A 17279-nucleotide genomic window follows, 5' to 3' on the forward strand; every position below is an offset into this window, starting at 1 on the left:
AAATTTTTTTGCACAAGCCGATTAACGTGTCAGACTAATACTTGATGATTTACTATGTAATGACACGGGCTCTGTAATGGGGGGTTGGTGGTTTCGAAAACCTAGTGAGTGGCGGAGGACGGAAAAGATACCAATTTCTTTATTAAAAATTAACCTACCGAACAATGGATGATTATCTGCTTGTCTGGGGTCCTATCATCTCTATGTCTACATAATGCGTTTTCTATTTTCAATTTCTATCAATAAGATGAAGATCAATAAATTTATGAAAAAAATTGATTCGAAGATAAAAGGTTGGTGTAGATTATTGAAATGAGAAGAATAGCCAGAAAAATGCTCAATTCACTCTCAGCTCACTGTGAACTGTTCATTTATGGAAATTAAACTAGTATAAGTCTGATGATGCTCCCTATTCTGCCACATGGAGGTACGTACTGGCTTGCCATAAAGTGTGCAAGATTTCTTGAAAGTGTCTAAAAGAAAAGACTTAAGTGAATAATTATTGACAAAGGTAACAGTTACAATGAATTGCTTCTGCCATTATAGCCCTATTTTGCCGCTCTTTCAGTATATGAACTTGTGTGACTTATTCTTTCTTTCCGTAAGTTTCAATACAATTTTGATGTCAAATAACTCATTCGTTTGAGAAAATCGGGTTGCTCACTGAGAAGTGATGGGAAACTGGTATTTAACAACTCTAAACCGCGCCTCGAACTATGTCATCAGATATTCTTCTTGAGAACTTCCGCTCTAGTAAACCACGATCCATCATATTGATGGATATTGAGATCTTTTATTGAGATATTTATTGAGATCTTTTCTCGAAGAAAGATCACAATGCGTCAAAACAGGCACCGAGGTCTCAGAACACATTTTCGTTAATCACGGAGTACCGGAAGGCACAGTATTAGGACCCCTAGTTTTTCTTTTATACGTTAACGATTTTTCAGATAAATTCAAAGGTGACTTTGAGCTTGTTCAGTTTGCATACGATACTAGTATTTTATGTCGTTATGAACCAGGAGAAACAATTGCAACAAAAATTGAAAATATTTTACTGAAGACGGGCATTTACTTGAAGGAAAATCAACTCACTTTGAATGCTGATAAAACAGAACTACTTTATTTTTCTACTAAGGAGGAATTAGAACCAAAAGTTACTTCTAACGGAAATTTAATAAAATCTGCTGAGAGTTGTTATTTAGGAAAACACCTTGACTCAAAATTGAAGGAGTATTTTTACAAACATTGTCAGCAAAAAATGTTCAGCGTATAAATCGACAGATTAATTGGGGCATAAAAGTGTGTTATATGCGTCGTAAACTCGATCATTGTCGTGATATCCTTCTCAAATCGCATGTCCTACCAGCTGAATTAATTATTCCAAAGTATATTGAAACTCCACACAGACTTGAATCAGAGGATAGTATCAGAAACATTTAAAAAAATGTGCAAACCGCCTACAGTTAAAACAGAACAAACGACAAAACAGCTGATAATAAGAACGCAAAAGTATACTAAGCAGAGTAAAAGATCTTTGATTTTGAAGAGCATACAAAAATGGAATAAATTACCCTCTAACGTAAGAGCGACGGAGAACAAAATTCTTTTCAAAAGAAATTTAACAGAGTTGCAACGTCAGCGTGAAAGTTTTCCAATAGATAGACAGTTAGGATCATTCGTGTCTTATTTTTTTATATAGTAGAACGAACAGCTTAATGGGTAACATCAATTGATAACCAGAAGTTAGATGTATAATATGGATTATTTCAATAAATATTCGTGATTATTCTGAATGCATGTAAACTTTAACCTTTCGGTTATATTATTAATTTACATGTTTGGAAAAAAAATATGTACATTTCCTAAAACCTTGTGTCTTGAGGAAACGACTCCTGCGTTGTCCGTGGCACCGTTTTGAAAATCAATACAACGGTTTAATCAGCAGTACGTTGAAAATTTGACAACAATGATTGACAGCAAAAGGGGAACACATCCGAGCCTGACTCGACGGAAGTATGGGGCAAACCCTATCACTACTACTAAATTGATGATGAATGATTAATGAATGAGCATTTAGATTTTTACAATTGCACTATGTCAAAATTTGGATAATCATAATACTCGAACTGCCTCATGGCGAAAACTGTCAAGATATCACCTGCATTGGGAAAAGTTATTTTGCCTTCAAATTTCTTATTTTTGACATTTCAGATGCTATGGTTACTACGAGACGTCAAATCAAGCTGAGCGAGGCGGCGAACACGTCTAATTTCCCAGCAGTCAGCTCACCCAGTGGTGATGTCCCGATTGATAGAAGAATGCGATCCTTAGAACGTCGAGGACCCGGTAGGGAAACTAAATTGACGAAAAGCGAAGATACGTATATGGAAATGAGCGATTCGAACGGTATATCTAAGCATTCGCAGGCTGCAACTGGAACTGAAAACATTTCAGACTGGAGAAAAGATAAAGGAAATATTGCATTGTTGTTCATTCTCTATGTTTTGCAAGGAATTCCTTTAGGTTTTGCGGGAAGTATTCCTTATATCTTAATGACTAGAAAAGTCGACTATGCGTCACAAGCGTTGTTTTCATTTGCCTTTTACCCGTTTAGTTTCAAACTCCTGTGGGCTCCAATTGTTGACTCAGTTTTTAGTCGCAAAATTGGTCGACGCAAATCTTGGTTGATCCCAATTCAGTATCTTCTGGGCTTGTTCATGCTGTACATATCATTTCGAGTCAATGAATTGTTGGGTTTAGAAGAAGGACGCGCTGCGCAGATTAACATTCTTGTGTTTTTGTTTACATCATTAAACTTTTTTGCTGCGACGCAAGATATAGTGGTTGACGGATGGGCGCTGAGTATGTTGGCACCTGAAAATGTGGGCTATGCGTCAACCTGCAATTCGGTTGGACAAACGTTTGGATATTTCATTAGCTATACTGTGTTCCTGGCATTTGAGTCTAAAGACTTCTGTAATGAGTACTTCTATCCAATCCTGGGAATGGAAAAACAGGTAAGGTTTGAGTTTTCCATCAAAAAACTTGAGTATGTTACTTAAAAATATCGACTTACAATTTCACATGGTGAACTGCCTGTTAAGAAGCCGATTTTAGTCGACATAACTTTGGCCGTTTCTTATGATTTTTCATATCAGTCGACGCATAATCATCAGAAGTTTAATAGATCTAGTTTTGGATAAACTGACCAGCTTACTTACAAAGGAAATCCAGATAGAAGTGAGGCATTTGTCCATCAGGAGCTGTTTTTAGTCCCACATGAAATCTGTTCAGCGTTTAACCTTGCTCATAAAGTTTTTGAACTCACAATGCAAAATCTTGCTGAGAATTATGGAGCCATGAGCAAGTTAGATTTCACATGGGACTAAAATTACAGCTGCTTATGGAAAACTGCCTCACTTCTATATGGATTTCCTCTGTAAGCTTGTCAGTTTATCCAAAAATAGACCTATTAAAATCTGATGCATCGATTGATATAAAAATCAAATGAAGCACCAAAGTTATGTTGACTAAAATTGACTTCTAAAACAGGCAGTTTACCATTTAAAACTGCATTTGGTGCTTTAACTTTGTCAACGAGTGTATAATGGGTAATACCAAACATTTTTCTTAAAGGGACATTATTCGGATATTGTTTTAGAAAAATATCCAGAGGGTCTTAACAGTTATTTCAATTCTACTGGTCTCTAAGTTTAAAATTCACCGAAGCTGCTGAAAAGGCAAATTAAGGGTGCTTAGGGCAGATTTCTGTGATTTAGACCCGCTCACCCGACGCTCATCGCCTAATTCCATACCAAATACCGCATTCTGGACCGCACCCTAATTCACTCCTTTTGACAGCAATTGCAGTGACGTTCTTTGGGTGTGTTTAGATTTGTAATAGATACATTAAACTAAAGTTAAAAAATGGATCAAATAATATGAATTAGATTTAGTGAGTATTCAAAATATTTTGAGCAGAAATTTTTGAAATATTATCTTAGCATATATATATATATATATATATATATATATATATATATACATACATATGTATATATATATATATATATATATATATATATATATATATATATATATATATATATATATATATATATATATATATATATATATATTGTTATGACTAATTCAAAACGCAGGTTTCAAGTCGTTAATTTCTTCTTTCTTTACCGAGGGATTCGGTTGTATTTCAATATCAAACTATGTCAGCATAAGTTCAGTTAGCACAATGACACGATTTACAGTAGACAGTCAGACGGTACCTGTTGGTACCAGTTAAAGTAGTTCAAGTACGATAGCTAACAGAAATGGTTACGTAATACAAATGAACAGTTTATGAAACACAGTGAACTAGAATAAAGTTGTATGAGAGTTTCATAGTTTTATCAGTTTCATTTTCAGGTAATCCCTAGGGAAGGTGCCACCCGCACCACACACCCCCGTCGACAAGAATTTTGGGGTACTCAAAATTCTTCTGGATTGAAGAAGTCGCTTGTGTGTAAGCTCGAGATCGAGCTCTTAGCGGGGGACGTAGATGGAGTCTTGTGCTCCTCGTCGTTCGCGGGCGTTGTGGTTGCGATATCGTTCGTATCGTTCGTGTCGTTTGTATTTTGCACATGGTTGCCGTTTGGGTGATCGTTTACTGGTGCCGTTTCTGTTGCCGGTTCATCCAGAATGTTATTAGAATTGTCCTCGCTTATTGTTATTATGGTGGTGTCCGCCGTGTTTGCGATTTCGGAAGTTGTCGAGTCCAGGTATACAACTTCGACTTTTTTGATAGGCGGTTGGATTGGGAAGTCCTCCGTGGAGCTCATTTCCAGGCCAGTACTCTCGTGGTTGGGTTGGCTCCAGATCTTTTCGACAAGTTTGTCCAATTTTGGAGTGGACTTCATGATGCCCTGGGGAAGTGTTCGTGATGGGGGAGAGTACGAACTGGACGTTTGCTGTTGGTTGATGTGGTCGTTTGTTTCCATCATAAAGTCCTGTGGGTCGGATGATGTGATGATTTCAAAGTGTTTAGTCCCTGGGGACTCGGACTGGATGTTATGTATTTTGACTGTTGGCGAGAACTTGAGCTTGTTTTTGTTGACTGATGTGAAGCTTTTGCTTTCTGACGAGCTCGAGTAAAGTAGTTTGCGTTCAGGTTTTGATTTTGCTTCATGGGAGTGCTGTAGAGCGGCGGCTTTTGATTTTAATTCGAATGTGGCTGCAAGTGATGGTTTCGTCAATCTTGTTTTTGCATTCTTTAGCCATTGTGGCCTTTGGGGATTCCAGGGCGATTTGTTTCTTGGTGCCTGTTGGCGTTGCTGTTTCTGAGGTGGCTTTGACGTGGCTTTCTTTGTGGCTCGTTGGCGTTTGTGGGCCTGTTGATTTCTCTTGGCCATGGCAATTATGTCTGCGTGTCCCATTGGTTTGGTGTCTATTGCGCTGCGGCTGGGGCCCGGTTGGTTCTGTGGTGTCGCAGTTTGTTGCAGTGGGGCTTTTCGCTGTTGTTTCGCGATGAGCTCTTGTTGTTTGGCAAGGGCTGTTTTTTCTTCTAAACAAAACTTCCTTATTTTTTCTTGATTGCGTTTATATTCGCCAACTGTTTTACATGCTACCATATGTATTAGTCTAGGTTTAGGCTCAGGTTCGGGTTCGCGGGGTTTTGTTTCGGTTACTATGGCTAGGTCGTTCCTCCTTATTACAGTATTTTTTCGATTATCAGTATCTAACGTTATTGTGTGGGGAGAGTAGTTAGTAATGGTACCGTCCGGGATGATATTCCATTGGGGTTTTAACGTTCCCCGGGGCTCCGGTACTTTTCGTGCGAGTGTTTTTCTTGCAATGTTTTTTCTATTGTAAATTACGGTGGAGGTTTTATCTCCGAAGGTAATTTCTAATCTGTCAGGTATGATCTTACCATGAACGCGCTTGTGGCTAAGCAGCGGCGCGTTCTCTGAGTCATCTGTGTCGCTGTTGGCCGGGATTGGTTGGGATTGCGTCTTGTATTGAATATCAAGTTCGGGCTCGCTATCATGATCCCAGTCCCACATTATTTCCCTGGGGAGCGCTGGGTGTTGTAGCGTTGCTTGATCTGAAGCATATTTATTTATTTGTTTATATGACAGATTTTTGTTTGAGGGTTTTGTAATTATGTTAGAAAGTTCTGTATTTGGAGGTCTGCCGAAGTGGGCTACAAAAGGTTTTATTTTTGTTGTTGCGTTCGGAATTAGTCTTATCGATTCTATGATTTTAGCTACTATTGTTGCTAAATCGGCTGATGACCATAGAGGGTCATGTTCCATCACGGCGATGCGCCTTTTTAGTGTTTGAATTAATCTTTCTACCATTCCCGTGGCCCTGTGATCTCCCGCGGGGGCTAGTATTAGCTTGATGTTTTTGTTTTTGCAGAAAATTTCAAATTCTCTTGCTTTAAATGCTTGGGCTTGGTCGCATCTGATGGAGCGTGGTATGCCGTGGAATCGACAATATTCTTCTAAGTAATTTAGTGCTGTTTGTGTGTCGCAGTCTTTAAATACCTCTGCGTGGGGGTATCTTGTTAAACGATCTACTGAAACTAGTATATAGTAGTTTTGTTTATGCTCTCTAAATGGGATTGGTCCCGCAAAATCTAATTGTACTTCTTCGTTTGGCTCACTTAGTTTTGGTAGTATCCCTAGGGAATTTTTTGGGGTCAAAGGTTTGAGATTTTTACCTTTCTTAATGCAGTCTCCACATGACTGGGCTTTTGCCGTTACTTCCCTATGTATCCGAGGGAACCATACTAAGTCTGCAAGTCGGAGCATCCCAGCTTGGCCCGGGTGGGTCTGGTGGAGAGAGTTAATCACGAGTTGTTTAAGTGATGACGGAATCATGAGTCTGTTGTCATATAAGACACAACCGGAAGGTGTAATCGATAAATCTCTCTTTAGGGAATAGAAATATGGGCTCACCCTTTTGAGAGTGTCCCAGTCTTTATCCTTAATGAGTTTAATTACCGGGGCCATTTGGCGGTCTTTTGCCGTTGCCTCCGCAACAAATTCTTCACCAAATACTTGGTTGAGGTTTTTTCTGTATTGGGGCATATCTGTACAATTAGATAGGGGGTAAATTGGGTTTTGGGGATCGGGTATAATGACTGATCGTCCAAGTCCCTTGTTGTTTTCGTTATCAGTTTGGGTGGCGATAGTGACTTTGTTAGAGCTCATTTTGGTCTTGTTTGGCGCTCGTTTTCGCTTAATGATTGTTAGATCAAATGTGTTTATATGGGGTTTGTTTCTAGTAGTAACGCTGATGGTTTGGTATCCCTGGGGAAGTTCAATTGAATTATTTGGATGTGATAAATAGATTGAATGTATTTTGTGGGTTAATCCCTGGGGATTTTTGGCTAAGTTTGAATGGAATTTTTGAGAAGAATTGAAAGTATTGAAAGTGTTGGAATTGTTTGAATTTGGAAGAGGCGAAATAAGCTGCTGATAGTTGGAACGATTAAGGCAAAAAGCGTTGTATTCACGCGCGTGCTTACTATTAGTCCTAGTTGCTTGTCTTGTCTGGTATTTGTCTGTGCAATTAGCCGAATTGTAATTCATTGAATTTTGTGTGAGGATGAATTTAAAGTCATTTATTAAATTCATTATATACTGTGTGTCGTCTGATGATGGGGGAGGTGGATTATTTTTTGGATGTCTGCTCAAATAGTCGGCAAATCCCATATTTTTCCCCGGGATATGTTCAAGATTAAAATTGAAGGGAAGAAGTCTATCCACCCAACGTGTTAATCTACTTTGGTACGTTTTATTTCCGCGGTTTTCGTTGAGGGCTGTTAACAGTGCTCTATGGTCTGTTTGTAACGTAAATTCGGTTCCGAATAGATAGTGTTTAAAATGTTCGAGAGACCATACTACAGCTAGTAATTCTAGTTCGTTTGTACTGTATCGAGATTCATGTTTGTTTAGGAATCGGCTGGCGAATGCAATGGTATGCCATTCGTTATCGTGTTTTTGTTCGATGCATGCCCCTAATCCTTTTGCGCTTGCGTCGCATTTGACTCGTGTTTGTTTGGTGGTATCGAAGTGTTTATTTTCTATTATTTGTTGTATTTTAGCTTTTATGTTATTAAATGCAGTACTGTGATCATCGTTCCAATCTAGTTTATTGTTTTTGGCGTCGGGATTTTTCTTTAATAATGGGCGCAGGGGTTCTGAGAGTTTAGCGAGATTCGGTATAAATTTTGTGAGGTGGTGGACGCTCCCTAGGAATGACCGTAGTTGTTTTAGTGTCTTAGGGTTGTCGAGTTTTGTGATTGCCTCTGTTTTTGTAATTAGTGGTGTTATTCCACTTGGAGTTATTGTGAAGCCTAGCCATTCTATTACATTTTTGGCAAATTCGCATTTCTGTAAATTAATGGCTAGTCCTTCGTTGTTTAGTCTGTTTAATATTTTGTCTAATTCAAGTTCGTGTTCTCGGATTGATCCCTTGGTGATTACTAGTATGTCATCAAGGAATGCAAATTTGGAGTTTATTCCATCTAGTGTCTTATCTATTGTTTTTTGAAATGTTGCTGGCATATCGGTTAGGCCATAGAAGCCATTTAGAAATCTATATGTGCCAGTTGCTTGTCCCCCGAGGATGCTGAAGTTACAGTGTTTGGCTATGGAATTGTCTAATGGAATTTGGCTGTATGCATATTTGAGATCTATTTTTAAGAACCAGAAATTCCCTGGGGATTTCTTTCTTTGTGTGATATAAAGTGCTACAGCGTCTACTAGGTGGTCAATGCTTTGCATTTGGTATTTGTTTTTGTGTATTGCTTTGTTTAGTTTTTTCGAGTCAAGTGCTATTTTGACTGATTTGTCCTTTTTTTACTGTTATTACTACAGGGCTAACGAATAGATCATCGGGACATTTTTCTAGTTTAGTGATTTGTTTGTCTTGTATTAGTTTGTCTAATTCGCGTTCTACTTTTTCGAGTAGATGGAGGGGAACTCGTCGTCCTTTCTGTTGTATGGGGTTGTGGTTTTGTTTGAATATCGATTTTGCTATGTGGTTTTTTGATTTTCCTAATCTGGTACATAAGAGTGGATATTTTTTGTATATCCATTTGATTATATTTTTCTCTGTTTGGATAGTAGAGATTGAATAAATGTTGTTACCTGGGGATTTGTTGGGTTTTTGTTGGAGTGTAATTCCCAGTTTCTGAAGAACGTCTCTGCCCATTAAGTTGTTAGTCTTGTGTCCTACTACTAAGATTCTGCAGTTCTTTGCTGTCCAGGAGCCGGATTGCAGGGTGATGTTGATTTCTCCATCGATCTTTATGTTGTTGTTGTTGAAACATTTATATTTTGTTGGGCTGGAATATTGTTGTAACTTTACTCCAGGGTTATATTTCATGATTTCGGTTGCCTGTTCCGCCGTGATGAAGCTCCTTGGGGATCCTGTATCCGCCAACCATTCTACTTTTAGGTTGTTTGTAGTTGTTTGCACCCAGACTTCTTTTGTCGAGTTTGTTTGGAGGTGAATGTTCTTTACTTCCGAGAATGATTCTGGTGCGATGTGGTTAATATCCGCCCAGTCCTCTGACAATTCTTTAATGTATAGTGCGGACTCTGGGTCAACCGAATCTGTTTCTTCCTGTTCGGTTTCTTCCTCCTCGATTAACTGTTCCTGTATTTGTCTTACTCTGAGTTGATTGTTTTGTCCCTGGGGACGTTGTTGTTGAGATCTCTGGTTGGGTTTTCTGGTTGGGAGTGGGGGTATCTTAGACCTGCACATCTTGGCGAAATGTCCCGTTTTCTTGCATATGTTGCAGGTAGCTTGTTTGGCTGTGCATTGGTTCATGTGCCCTGCTATAAATATACCCCCGCATCTCCAACATTGCTCGTTTGGCTTGTTTTGTTGTTGGGAGCTTTGTTGTTGAGGACGTTGTATGGGACGTGTGTTTTTGTTTGAAATTGCGTTTACTTGGTTGGTCCAGTTTGGAGCTGATGATCTGAGAATTTCTTTTTGATTCTCTTGGCCTCTTTCTCTTGATAGAGCAAAGTTAAGCACTTGTGCAGCGGTGCGCACTTCGGAGAGAAGTTCCATTTGGATTGTCGTATTGTTCATCTTGGCGATAAAGAAATCCTTTATTAGGTCTTCCTCTACGTTCCCCAGGGCTGCCTTTGAGCCCAGTTCGCGTAATCTGCTCCAAAAAGTTTCCAGTGTTTCGTTTGGATTCTGTTGAACTGTTATGAGCTGGAACCTATCAAAGGTTAGGTTTCTAGGCCGAGTAAAGGTTATACCTAACTCGTATACGAGTTCGTTTGTTGAGCAGCGGTCGATGACAGTGTGGGGGTTTCGCTGGTGGAATATTCTTGTTGCTTCGTTCCCCAGGGATAGGTATGTCAAGCTTTTCACCTTCAGATCGGCTTCGTCCCACGTATATCTGTCTATCATCGGCCCTCTGCTCCGTATTTGTTTGCACTCGTTTTCCCAGTCTACCTTGCGGCGTTCGTTTCTTATTTCTCTCTTTCGATTTTCTTCCTCGCTTGTGTTTTCGACTCTTTCTACTAGGGTCGGCATTATTGGGTAAAATAAGTCGTTTGCTGTGGGTTTGATTCGTAGAAGTAGATCCACATGCATATTTTCCTTGGCCATTACGGCCATTTTAAACGTGGAAAACCACGTTGGCCATTCGTTTGACGGATTTGCCCCGCTATCCCAAAAGAGGGGTACACCAATCGGTGACTTCATTGATGGCTGCGCCATGTTATGACTAATTCAAAACGCAGGTTTCAAGTCGTTAATTTCTTCTTTCTTTACCGAGGGATTCGGTTGTATTTCAATATCAAACTATGTCAGCATAAGTTCAGTTAGCACAATGACACGATTTACAGTAGACAGTCAGACGGTACCTGTTGGTACCAGTTAAAGTAGTTCAAGTACGATAGCTAACAGAAATGGTTACGTAATACAAATGAACAGTTTATGAAACACAGTGAACTAGAATAAAGTTGTATGAGAGTTTCATAGTTTTATCAGTTTCATTTTCAGGTAATCCCTAGGGAAGGTGCCACCCGCACCACATATATATATATATATATATATATATATATATATATATATATATATATATATCAATAGCCGCACAGCGATAGCTGGGGCTATTATTGGCCTTCTCTTGGTTTTTTACAATTCAAAGAATTTGAATTGTATTGGGGCGCTGTCTTTGTTTTAAAGGTCTGTTCACACATTTTCATGATTTTTGAAGTCAAATTGGAGTAGTGATTTTGGTCACGCCGACAGAGGAAGTGGAGCGAAAAAGCGACGTAAAATTTTGCGGCGTAAAATTTTTTTGCTCTAAATTTAAAGTAGAGTGAGAAAACGGTGTTTGAACAAAAATTCGCTTTCTCGCTAGTGGTTTTTTGTTCACACGCGGCAATTTCGCTTTGATTTTTAGTTTTTTCGATTTTTTTTATCGGATTTTTTTTCTAAATGGTTTTCCCAATCCATTCATAGTCCGTTCTTGGTCTAATTTTCTGTTTAGTCAATGAAAATTCTTTCAATTGTACGTCAGGACTTGTCCTGCTATGTTTTTTATTTCGTCGTCATTGTTTTTGTTACGACTATATGACGTCACAACCACTTCAAATCTGCTTTTTGTTCATTCGTTCATGCAATGTCAACTGAAGTGCCTGTGTGACGTCCTTTTTCGCTCTTAGTTGAGCGAGTTTTTTGTTCATTCGCCTGATTAAATTTTTGTCACACGTGACTTACCTCACTCTTAAAAATGACTTCCTCACTTTGAAATTGACTGTTAATTACTTTAATTCAAAGAGGTAAGGTCAAATGGGTGTGTGTCTTTCTAACTGAAGGTTATTTGAGAGCAGCTAATAGAGGCAGCAAAAACTTATACAGATTTTTAATCAAAATATAACATATCAGCCTTCAATGAAGAGGATTTTTTTGGTCTGTCTTTTTTACTGTTTTTTAGACTGCAGATCTACGAAGCTATTGCGGCTATTTTCTGGCAATCTGCCAGCTGTGTTATATATATATATATATATATATATATATATATATATATATATATGTATATATATATATATATATATATATATATATATATATATATATAATGTTTATGCTCAAAAGAAACTAAATGTTACATTTTTCAACTAAACTACTTTCAACTCTAATGTACAGAGTTTTGATTTAAGGTAATCTTATTCTCGTTATCTTCAAAGAACGCTGTATCTATAATCCTTTTTTATATAATTATGCTTCGTTGTTTGGACTCGAATTCTATCCATTCCGAGAAAAAAATGTTAAAGTTATTTCTATGTAAATTAATTGCTCTTGAATGAAGTTCATAGCAATTATTGTAAACGAGTTGGTCTTTTTTTATACAAGTTTTTCGCTTGACCATTTTTGCGCTTTTCTTCTAGAACATTCTTTGCCGCCTCAAGTGAATTTTTCACGCTATCGATTTCACTCCGAAGTAAAGTTTGCTTCTAAAATAAAAACGATTGCCGCATAGAAATAAGAGGGCACTGATAGTCGATTGGACAGTGCTTCTGGTGATGGATCGGGAGGTCCGTGGTTCGAATCCCGGCGTGGGCAATTGTTTTTCCACCCATGAAGAAATTAATCTAGGCTACAGCCCCTGAATTAGATTGCATCGTCTGGCGTTCGAGAGCAACTCATCCGATATTAGTCAGTTTATGTTTGATTTTCGACTTCAGTTTTAGGTTTTAACAAGAAATGAAGTAGTTGCTTTGAGAAAAAACATGACAAAAAATTTATTTTGCGTCGAAAACAATCTTTTAATTTGTGATCAAAGCTAGTATATATATGGTGTTTAAGCCGCATCTTAAAAATACTAAACGGCCCGGATTGCAAAAAAGTTATTCCATTTCTTTTAAAGTCTTTTTAAATTGATAGCCATCTAAATTTAGATCGTGATAAAAGTAGGCAAGTTTTATTTTCCAGCAATTTTGTTTTAATTGCTCTCGAACGAAGTTTGAAGTAATCAGCAATCGTTAATCGTTGTGTACGGGTGTGTCTTTTTAATAGCCTCTCAATGGCTACTGTTTGGGCGCTCTCCTTTTTTAAATTCGTTTTACCTTTTGATCACGTATTTCGTTTTACATAAGTCATGATTTTCACGTTTGACTCCTGACATACCTCTCACTTCTTCAACTGAATGGCTTTTTAAATTCTTTCACGCATTGAATTACCAAATTTAGTGAATACGGTAACGGCAAAGGAGCAAAATCAATAGAAACGGTTTAAACATTTAAAAAGCTCGCTCACTAAGTCATAGTGCGTTAGATTATCGAAGTTCATTAAGGCGATTTGTAGCTCGCATTAGTATTATGCTTAATAGCCTTCAGTTTACAAGCTGAATTTAGTGTAATTGTAGAATCTAACCGAATCTCACCGAATTTGCACACCAAATAAGAACACTTTGACACTATTTTATCCAATTTCTCTTTCTTTCTGTTTCTATCCTATCCAATTTCTCTCTTTTTTTCTTTTTCTGTTTCAATCCCTATGTGCGTCAGCTGGGTCAACGGCGGCTATTTTGCGTTTTCGCTTGAGTGTTTTTTGCCAGAATGTTTTCTGACTTTTTAATTTTTTTTTCACACTTTAGTCCTTCATTTTTGAGTGATCTTAGTTGCTCTTGATCTGAAATGAAGTTCAATGGTACAAGCGATTTTTTGCGAAAGAAAAATAAAACTGTTGTAGCTGAGTTGTTAAGATCTGAGACTGCCAAACTGGAGGGTTGTTTTTTGCACCCATAAACCCTGTGGGGTTGTTTTTTGCACCTATAAATCATTTCTAAGCTACACCCCCTCTAAATTAAATTGTCCCCGCCTGTCGTTCGATAGCAATTCATCCGAAGTTAGTCGATTTATGTTCTTAAAGGCAGTTTGATTGTTGTCTTAAAAATCATTATTTATATTTGTCTAGCTTCTGTAAATGCTCTTGTTATTTCTACTAAAAATTCTCGTGTTTCAGTCGACGGGTGCCTTAACCTTAGACGGCTTCATGTATTTCTGGGGTGTGGTATTCATAATATCAACAACTTTAGTGTGGATTTTCAAACGCGAAAAAGACGACAACGATTTCCAGGAATCGCTGGTCGATTCGTACAAGTCTCTCTGGAAAATCCTCTGGCTACCGGTGCTAAAGCAGTACATTCTTTTCTCCTTAACTTCCAGAATAGCGTTTTCAGCGGCCGACGCTATAACTGGTCTAAAATTGATAGAAGCTGGAATGAAAAAAGAAAAATTAGCATTACTGGCAGTGCCTTTAACACCTGTTCAATTAATTCTTCCTTTGATTATATCACGACTCACCGCAGGACCGAAGCCCATGACCCAAGTATGGATGAGGGCGTACCCCTTCCGCTTATTTTTTGGGCTAATTTTTGCCTGGATCGTCTACATAACCCCGTCAGCTCAAATTAGCCCAGGAGATTTTCCAGTATGGTATTACCTGATGTTGATTGCAGTTTTTGTTGGTCATCAGTTGTTTACAAATAGCATGTTTGTGTCAATTATGGCGTTTCACGCCCAAGTTAGCGACCCAGCGTTTGGAGGAACGTACATGACTATGTTGAATACCTTTACTAACTTCGGAGGTAATTGGCCGAACACTGTTGCACTGTGGTTGGTTGAAAAGCTGACGTTTAAGAATTGTTCTGTCGGAGGCGAAAGTTGCAGTTCCTCGGCTGGATCGGAAGCTTGTTGGGCAGTTGAAGGCACCTGTGTTACTAATACGGATGGTTATTATACGTTGTCTGTTGTGATGTTTGCGTTCGGTGTTTTGTGGCTGTTTTTTATGCGGGGAAGAATAACAAGGTTCCAGAATATGGGCGTCAATGCTTGGAAAGTTATTTAATTAATGTTAAATATTTTATTGCTAAATACTGGTGGATTTTCGCCCAAGTTATAACCATGCCAAGATCTAAAATTCAATAATCTAAGTTGAAATGTATCAAGCTGTTTATCTATTAATGCCTTATTCGACTATGCTGATGTTAATAACTTAATGCTCTGTCCGAAATTAATATTTAATGTTGTAATTGTGCCATAACACGCTAAATGTTATTTCAATGGTGTTCTAGTTTTTGCTGTAATTTCTTAGTTATGTTGACCCTTCCAGTTGGTAAATATCTGTAAATTTTTAACTTCGTGCTATTGAAAGTTGAATTTTCTCAAATTTAATTTATATGAATTATATCCGTGAGTATTCTGTTTTCGTATAATTTAACCATTTTTGGTTGTTTTTCTTTCTTTCGAGGAGTTCTGACTCAAAGGGCACAAAAGGGGGTTTAAAAGACCAGAAAAAAATGTGCTTTTTTTAATTCTCAAAAAAATATTGTAGCAAACATTGGTCCTGTTGGTGTTCTTTGTTGGGCTTCTTGTTGTTCTTCTCACTTGCTGGTCTTCTGGTAAATTAGAGCGTGACTAGTTTACAAAGTTAATTTTCAATAAATTTTAGTGGACTTCCAGAAAAATTAACCATTTTTTATTGGGAATCAAGAGTTTTGTGCCCACTAAGCTGGGAAAGGATGCGAAAAAATGTAGAAGTTTGCTCTAGTTATTTGACACTTGCAGCCATTATTTAGGCCCTGTTCATCTTTTTTTTCTGATTTTTTTTTGCGTCATGCCATTTTAAGGCTTTAAACCGTTCTCCCGCAACAGCAATTTATCCTTAATTTAATCTTTCGCGCAACTTTCCAAAAAAAATTAATCGTGGCTTAGGTATTTTTTAAGGAATATATTTGCCTTAAGCTTTGTTTGCAACGGATGAACACCGTGCAAAAGTGGTGTTTGATCAGTCATTTATGATAAATTGCTCTCAAAATTGAGTTTGTAGCAATTGTTTGGATCCTGTTGATGTTTTTGAATGAGATTTTTGTCTAACCGAGTTGAATTTTTGTCCTTAGAAAAAGACAAAACTGATAAAGCCCAGGCATTCAAGAAAAAGGTATTCAATTTTTGAGGCAATATTACTCCAACTTAAGATCACATGTTAAAGGCAATTTTTACACCATTGATCCCCAGCACTATCCCTCCCACCTACGTATGAAATTCAGATAAAACGCAACGTTCACTTGCCAGAAATCCTAATGTAAAGTTGGTGAAATCCATCCCAGTTTTACAGTAAAAAGAAACTTTTCTGAAGATCACAATTTAATCGCATCTTTTCTCTCTCTATAATATGCTGATATCGGCCCTTCAATTGAAGGGCCGATATCAGCTTATTTATATAATCTAATAGAACTGAAGTTAAAGTGAACTTTTTGGCACTTGAAGAAATAGGCCCTCAATTTCTGTCTTTTTCCGATACTTTTTGCAATCGCAACGTTTGTCAATGGGGTGAACGGCGGCTATTTTCTATCAAGATGTCAATTTTCACTGTTGCGAGTATCCGAGTTGAGAAAATAAGGTTGAGGATAACTAGCGAAAAGCTAATAAGGCTCTGGGGAACCAAAGTAATCATAGGACGTGTGTACCCCCAGTTTATTTTGTCTTGGCAACACTATCCAAAAATGAGAAACGATTCCTTCTCTGCGATCAAAATGTTTCTTAATGGTCTTATCATTGTTGCCAGAGAAACGGCGGAAAAAAGTTTGTCGATATTTGCCAGTTTCTCCAAATTAAACATGAAAGTAAAATTATTTTAACAAAAAATATTTTGTATCTGAAAAGAGCTTTCATGAACAATTTTGTCGATTAAATTTATCAACTTGTATGTTGTTCTGTTTCAGATTTGTTCATGGCTCGCGGCTGACTGGGCTTCTCTGAGGGAAGAGGCTGCGAGAGTAAGCTATCAGAGGTGATCTCAGGGATAAGTCTTTGCACATGTGTGTAAGTACCATAATTTCTTTGTCCCCAGATTAAGAATCTCTTAATTTCATAATTGATTTCACTATGTTTTTATAACTTCATCTTAAATCATCGGTAATTGATCCTCTAATTTGATTATTTTTAATAGCCGCACAGCAATTGCAGGGGCTATTATTGGCCTTCTCTTGGTTTTTTACAATTCAAAGAATTTGTTACAATTCAAAGAATTTGAATTGTATTGGGGCGCTGTCTTTTTTTTAAAGATCTGTTCACACATTTTCATGATTTTTGAAGTCAAATTGGAGTAGTGATTTTGGTCACGCCGAAACAGGAAGTGGAGCGAAAAAGCGAGTGGTTTTGCGGCGTAAAATTTTTTTTGCTCTAAATTTAAAGTAGAGTGAGAAAACGGTGTTTGAACAAAAATTCGCT

The 17279-nt window shown here is 37.7% G+C and overlaps 2 protein-coding genes across 2 annotated transcripts in view; both read left to right on the plus strand.

Moving 5' to 3' along the window:
* LOC142354282 (mitochondrial Rho GTPase 2-like) overlaps positions 1 to 17279 on the plus strand; it is a 161642-nt gene that overhangs the window by 102271 nt on the left and 42092 nt on the right. The window contains exon 2 of the mRNA XM_075406548.1: positions 16770 to 16871. Coding sequence (XP_075262663.1) covers positions 16866 to 16871 — 6 coding nt within the window. The 5' untranslated portion in view covers positions 16770 to 16865. The remainder of the gene's footprint in view (positions 1 to 16769; positions 16872 to 17279) is intronic.
* Positions 2195 to 15280, plus strand: LOC142354493 (acetyl-coenzyme A transporter 1-like). The gene is made up of 2 exons (XM_075406810.1): positions 2195 to 3020; positions 14011 to 15280. The coding sequence occupies exons 1-2, from the start codon at positions 2220 to 2222 to the stop codon at positions 14893 to 14895; spliced, it is 1686 nt and encodes a 561-aa protein (XP_075262925.1). The 5' UTR covers positions 2195 to 2219; the 3' UTR covers positions 14896 to 15280.

The sequence above is a fragment of the Convolutriloba macropyga genome, chromosome 15 (assembly GCF_964194025.1).
Source record: "Convolutriloba macropyga chromosome 15, txConMacr16.3, whole genome shotgun sequence".
Classification (NCBI taxonomy): Eukaryota; Metazoa; Xenacoelomorpha; order Acoela; family Convolutidae; genus Convolutriloba; species Convolutriloba macropyga.

What these genes read in the sequence shown, in the direction of transcription:
- LOC142354493 (XM_075406810.1), top strand. Translation starts at nt 2,220, where the DNA reads ATGGTTACTACGAGACGTCAAATCAAGCTGAGCGAGGCGGCGAACACG. An exon ending in TCCTGGGAATGGAAAAACAG is followed by an intron (nt 3,021 to 14,010) that starts GTAAGGTTTGAG and finishes CTCGTGTTTCAG; the next exon opens with TCGACGGGTGCCTTAACCTT.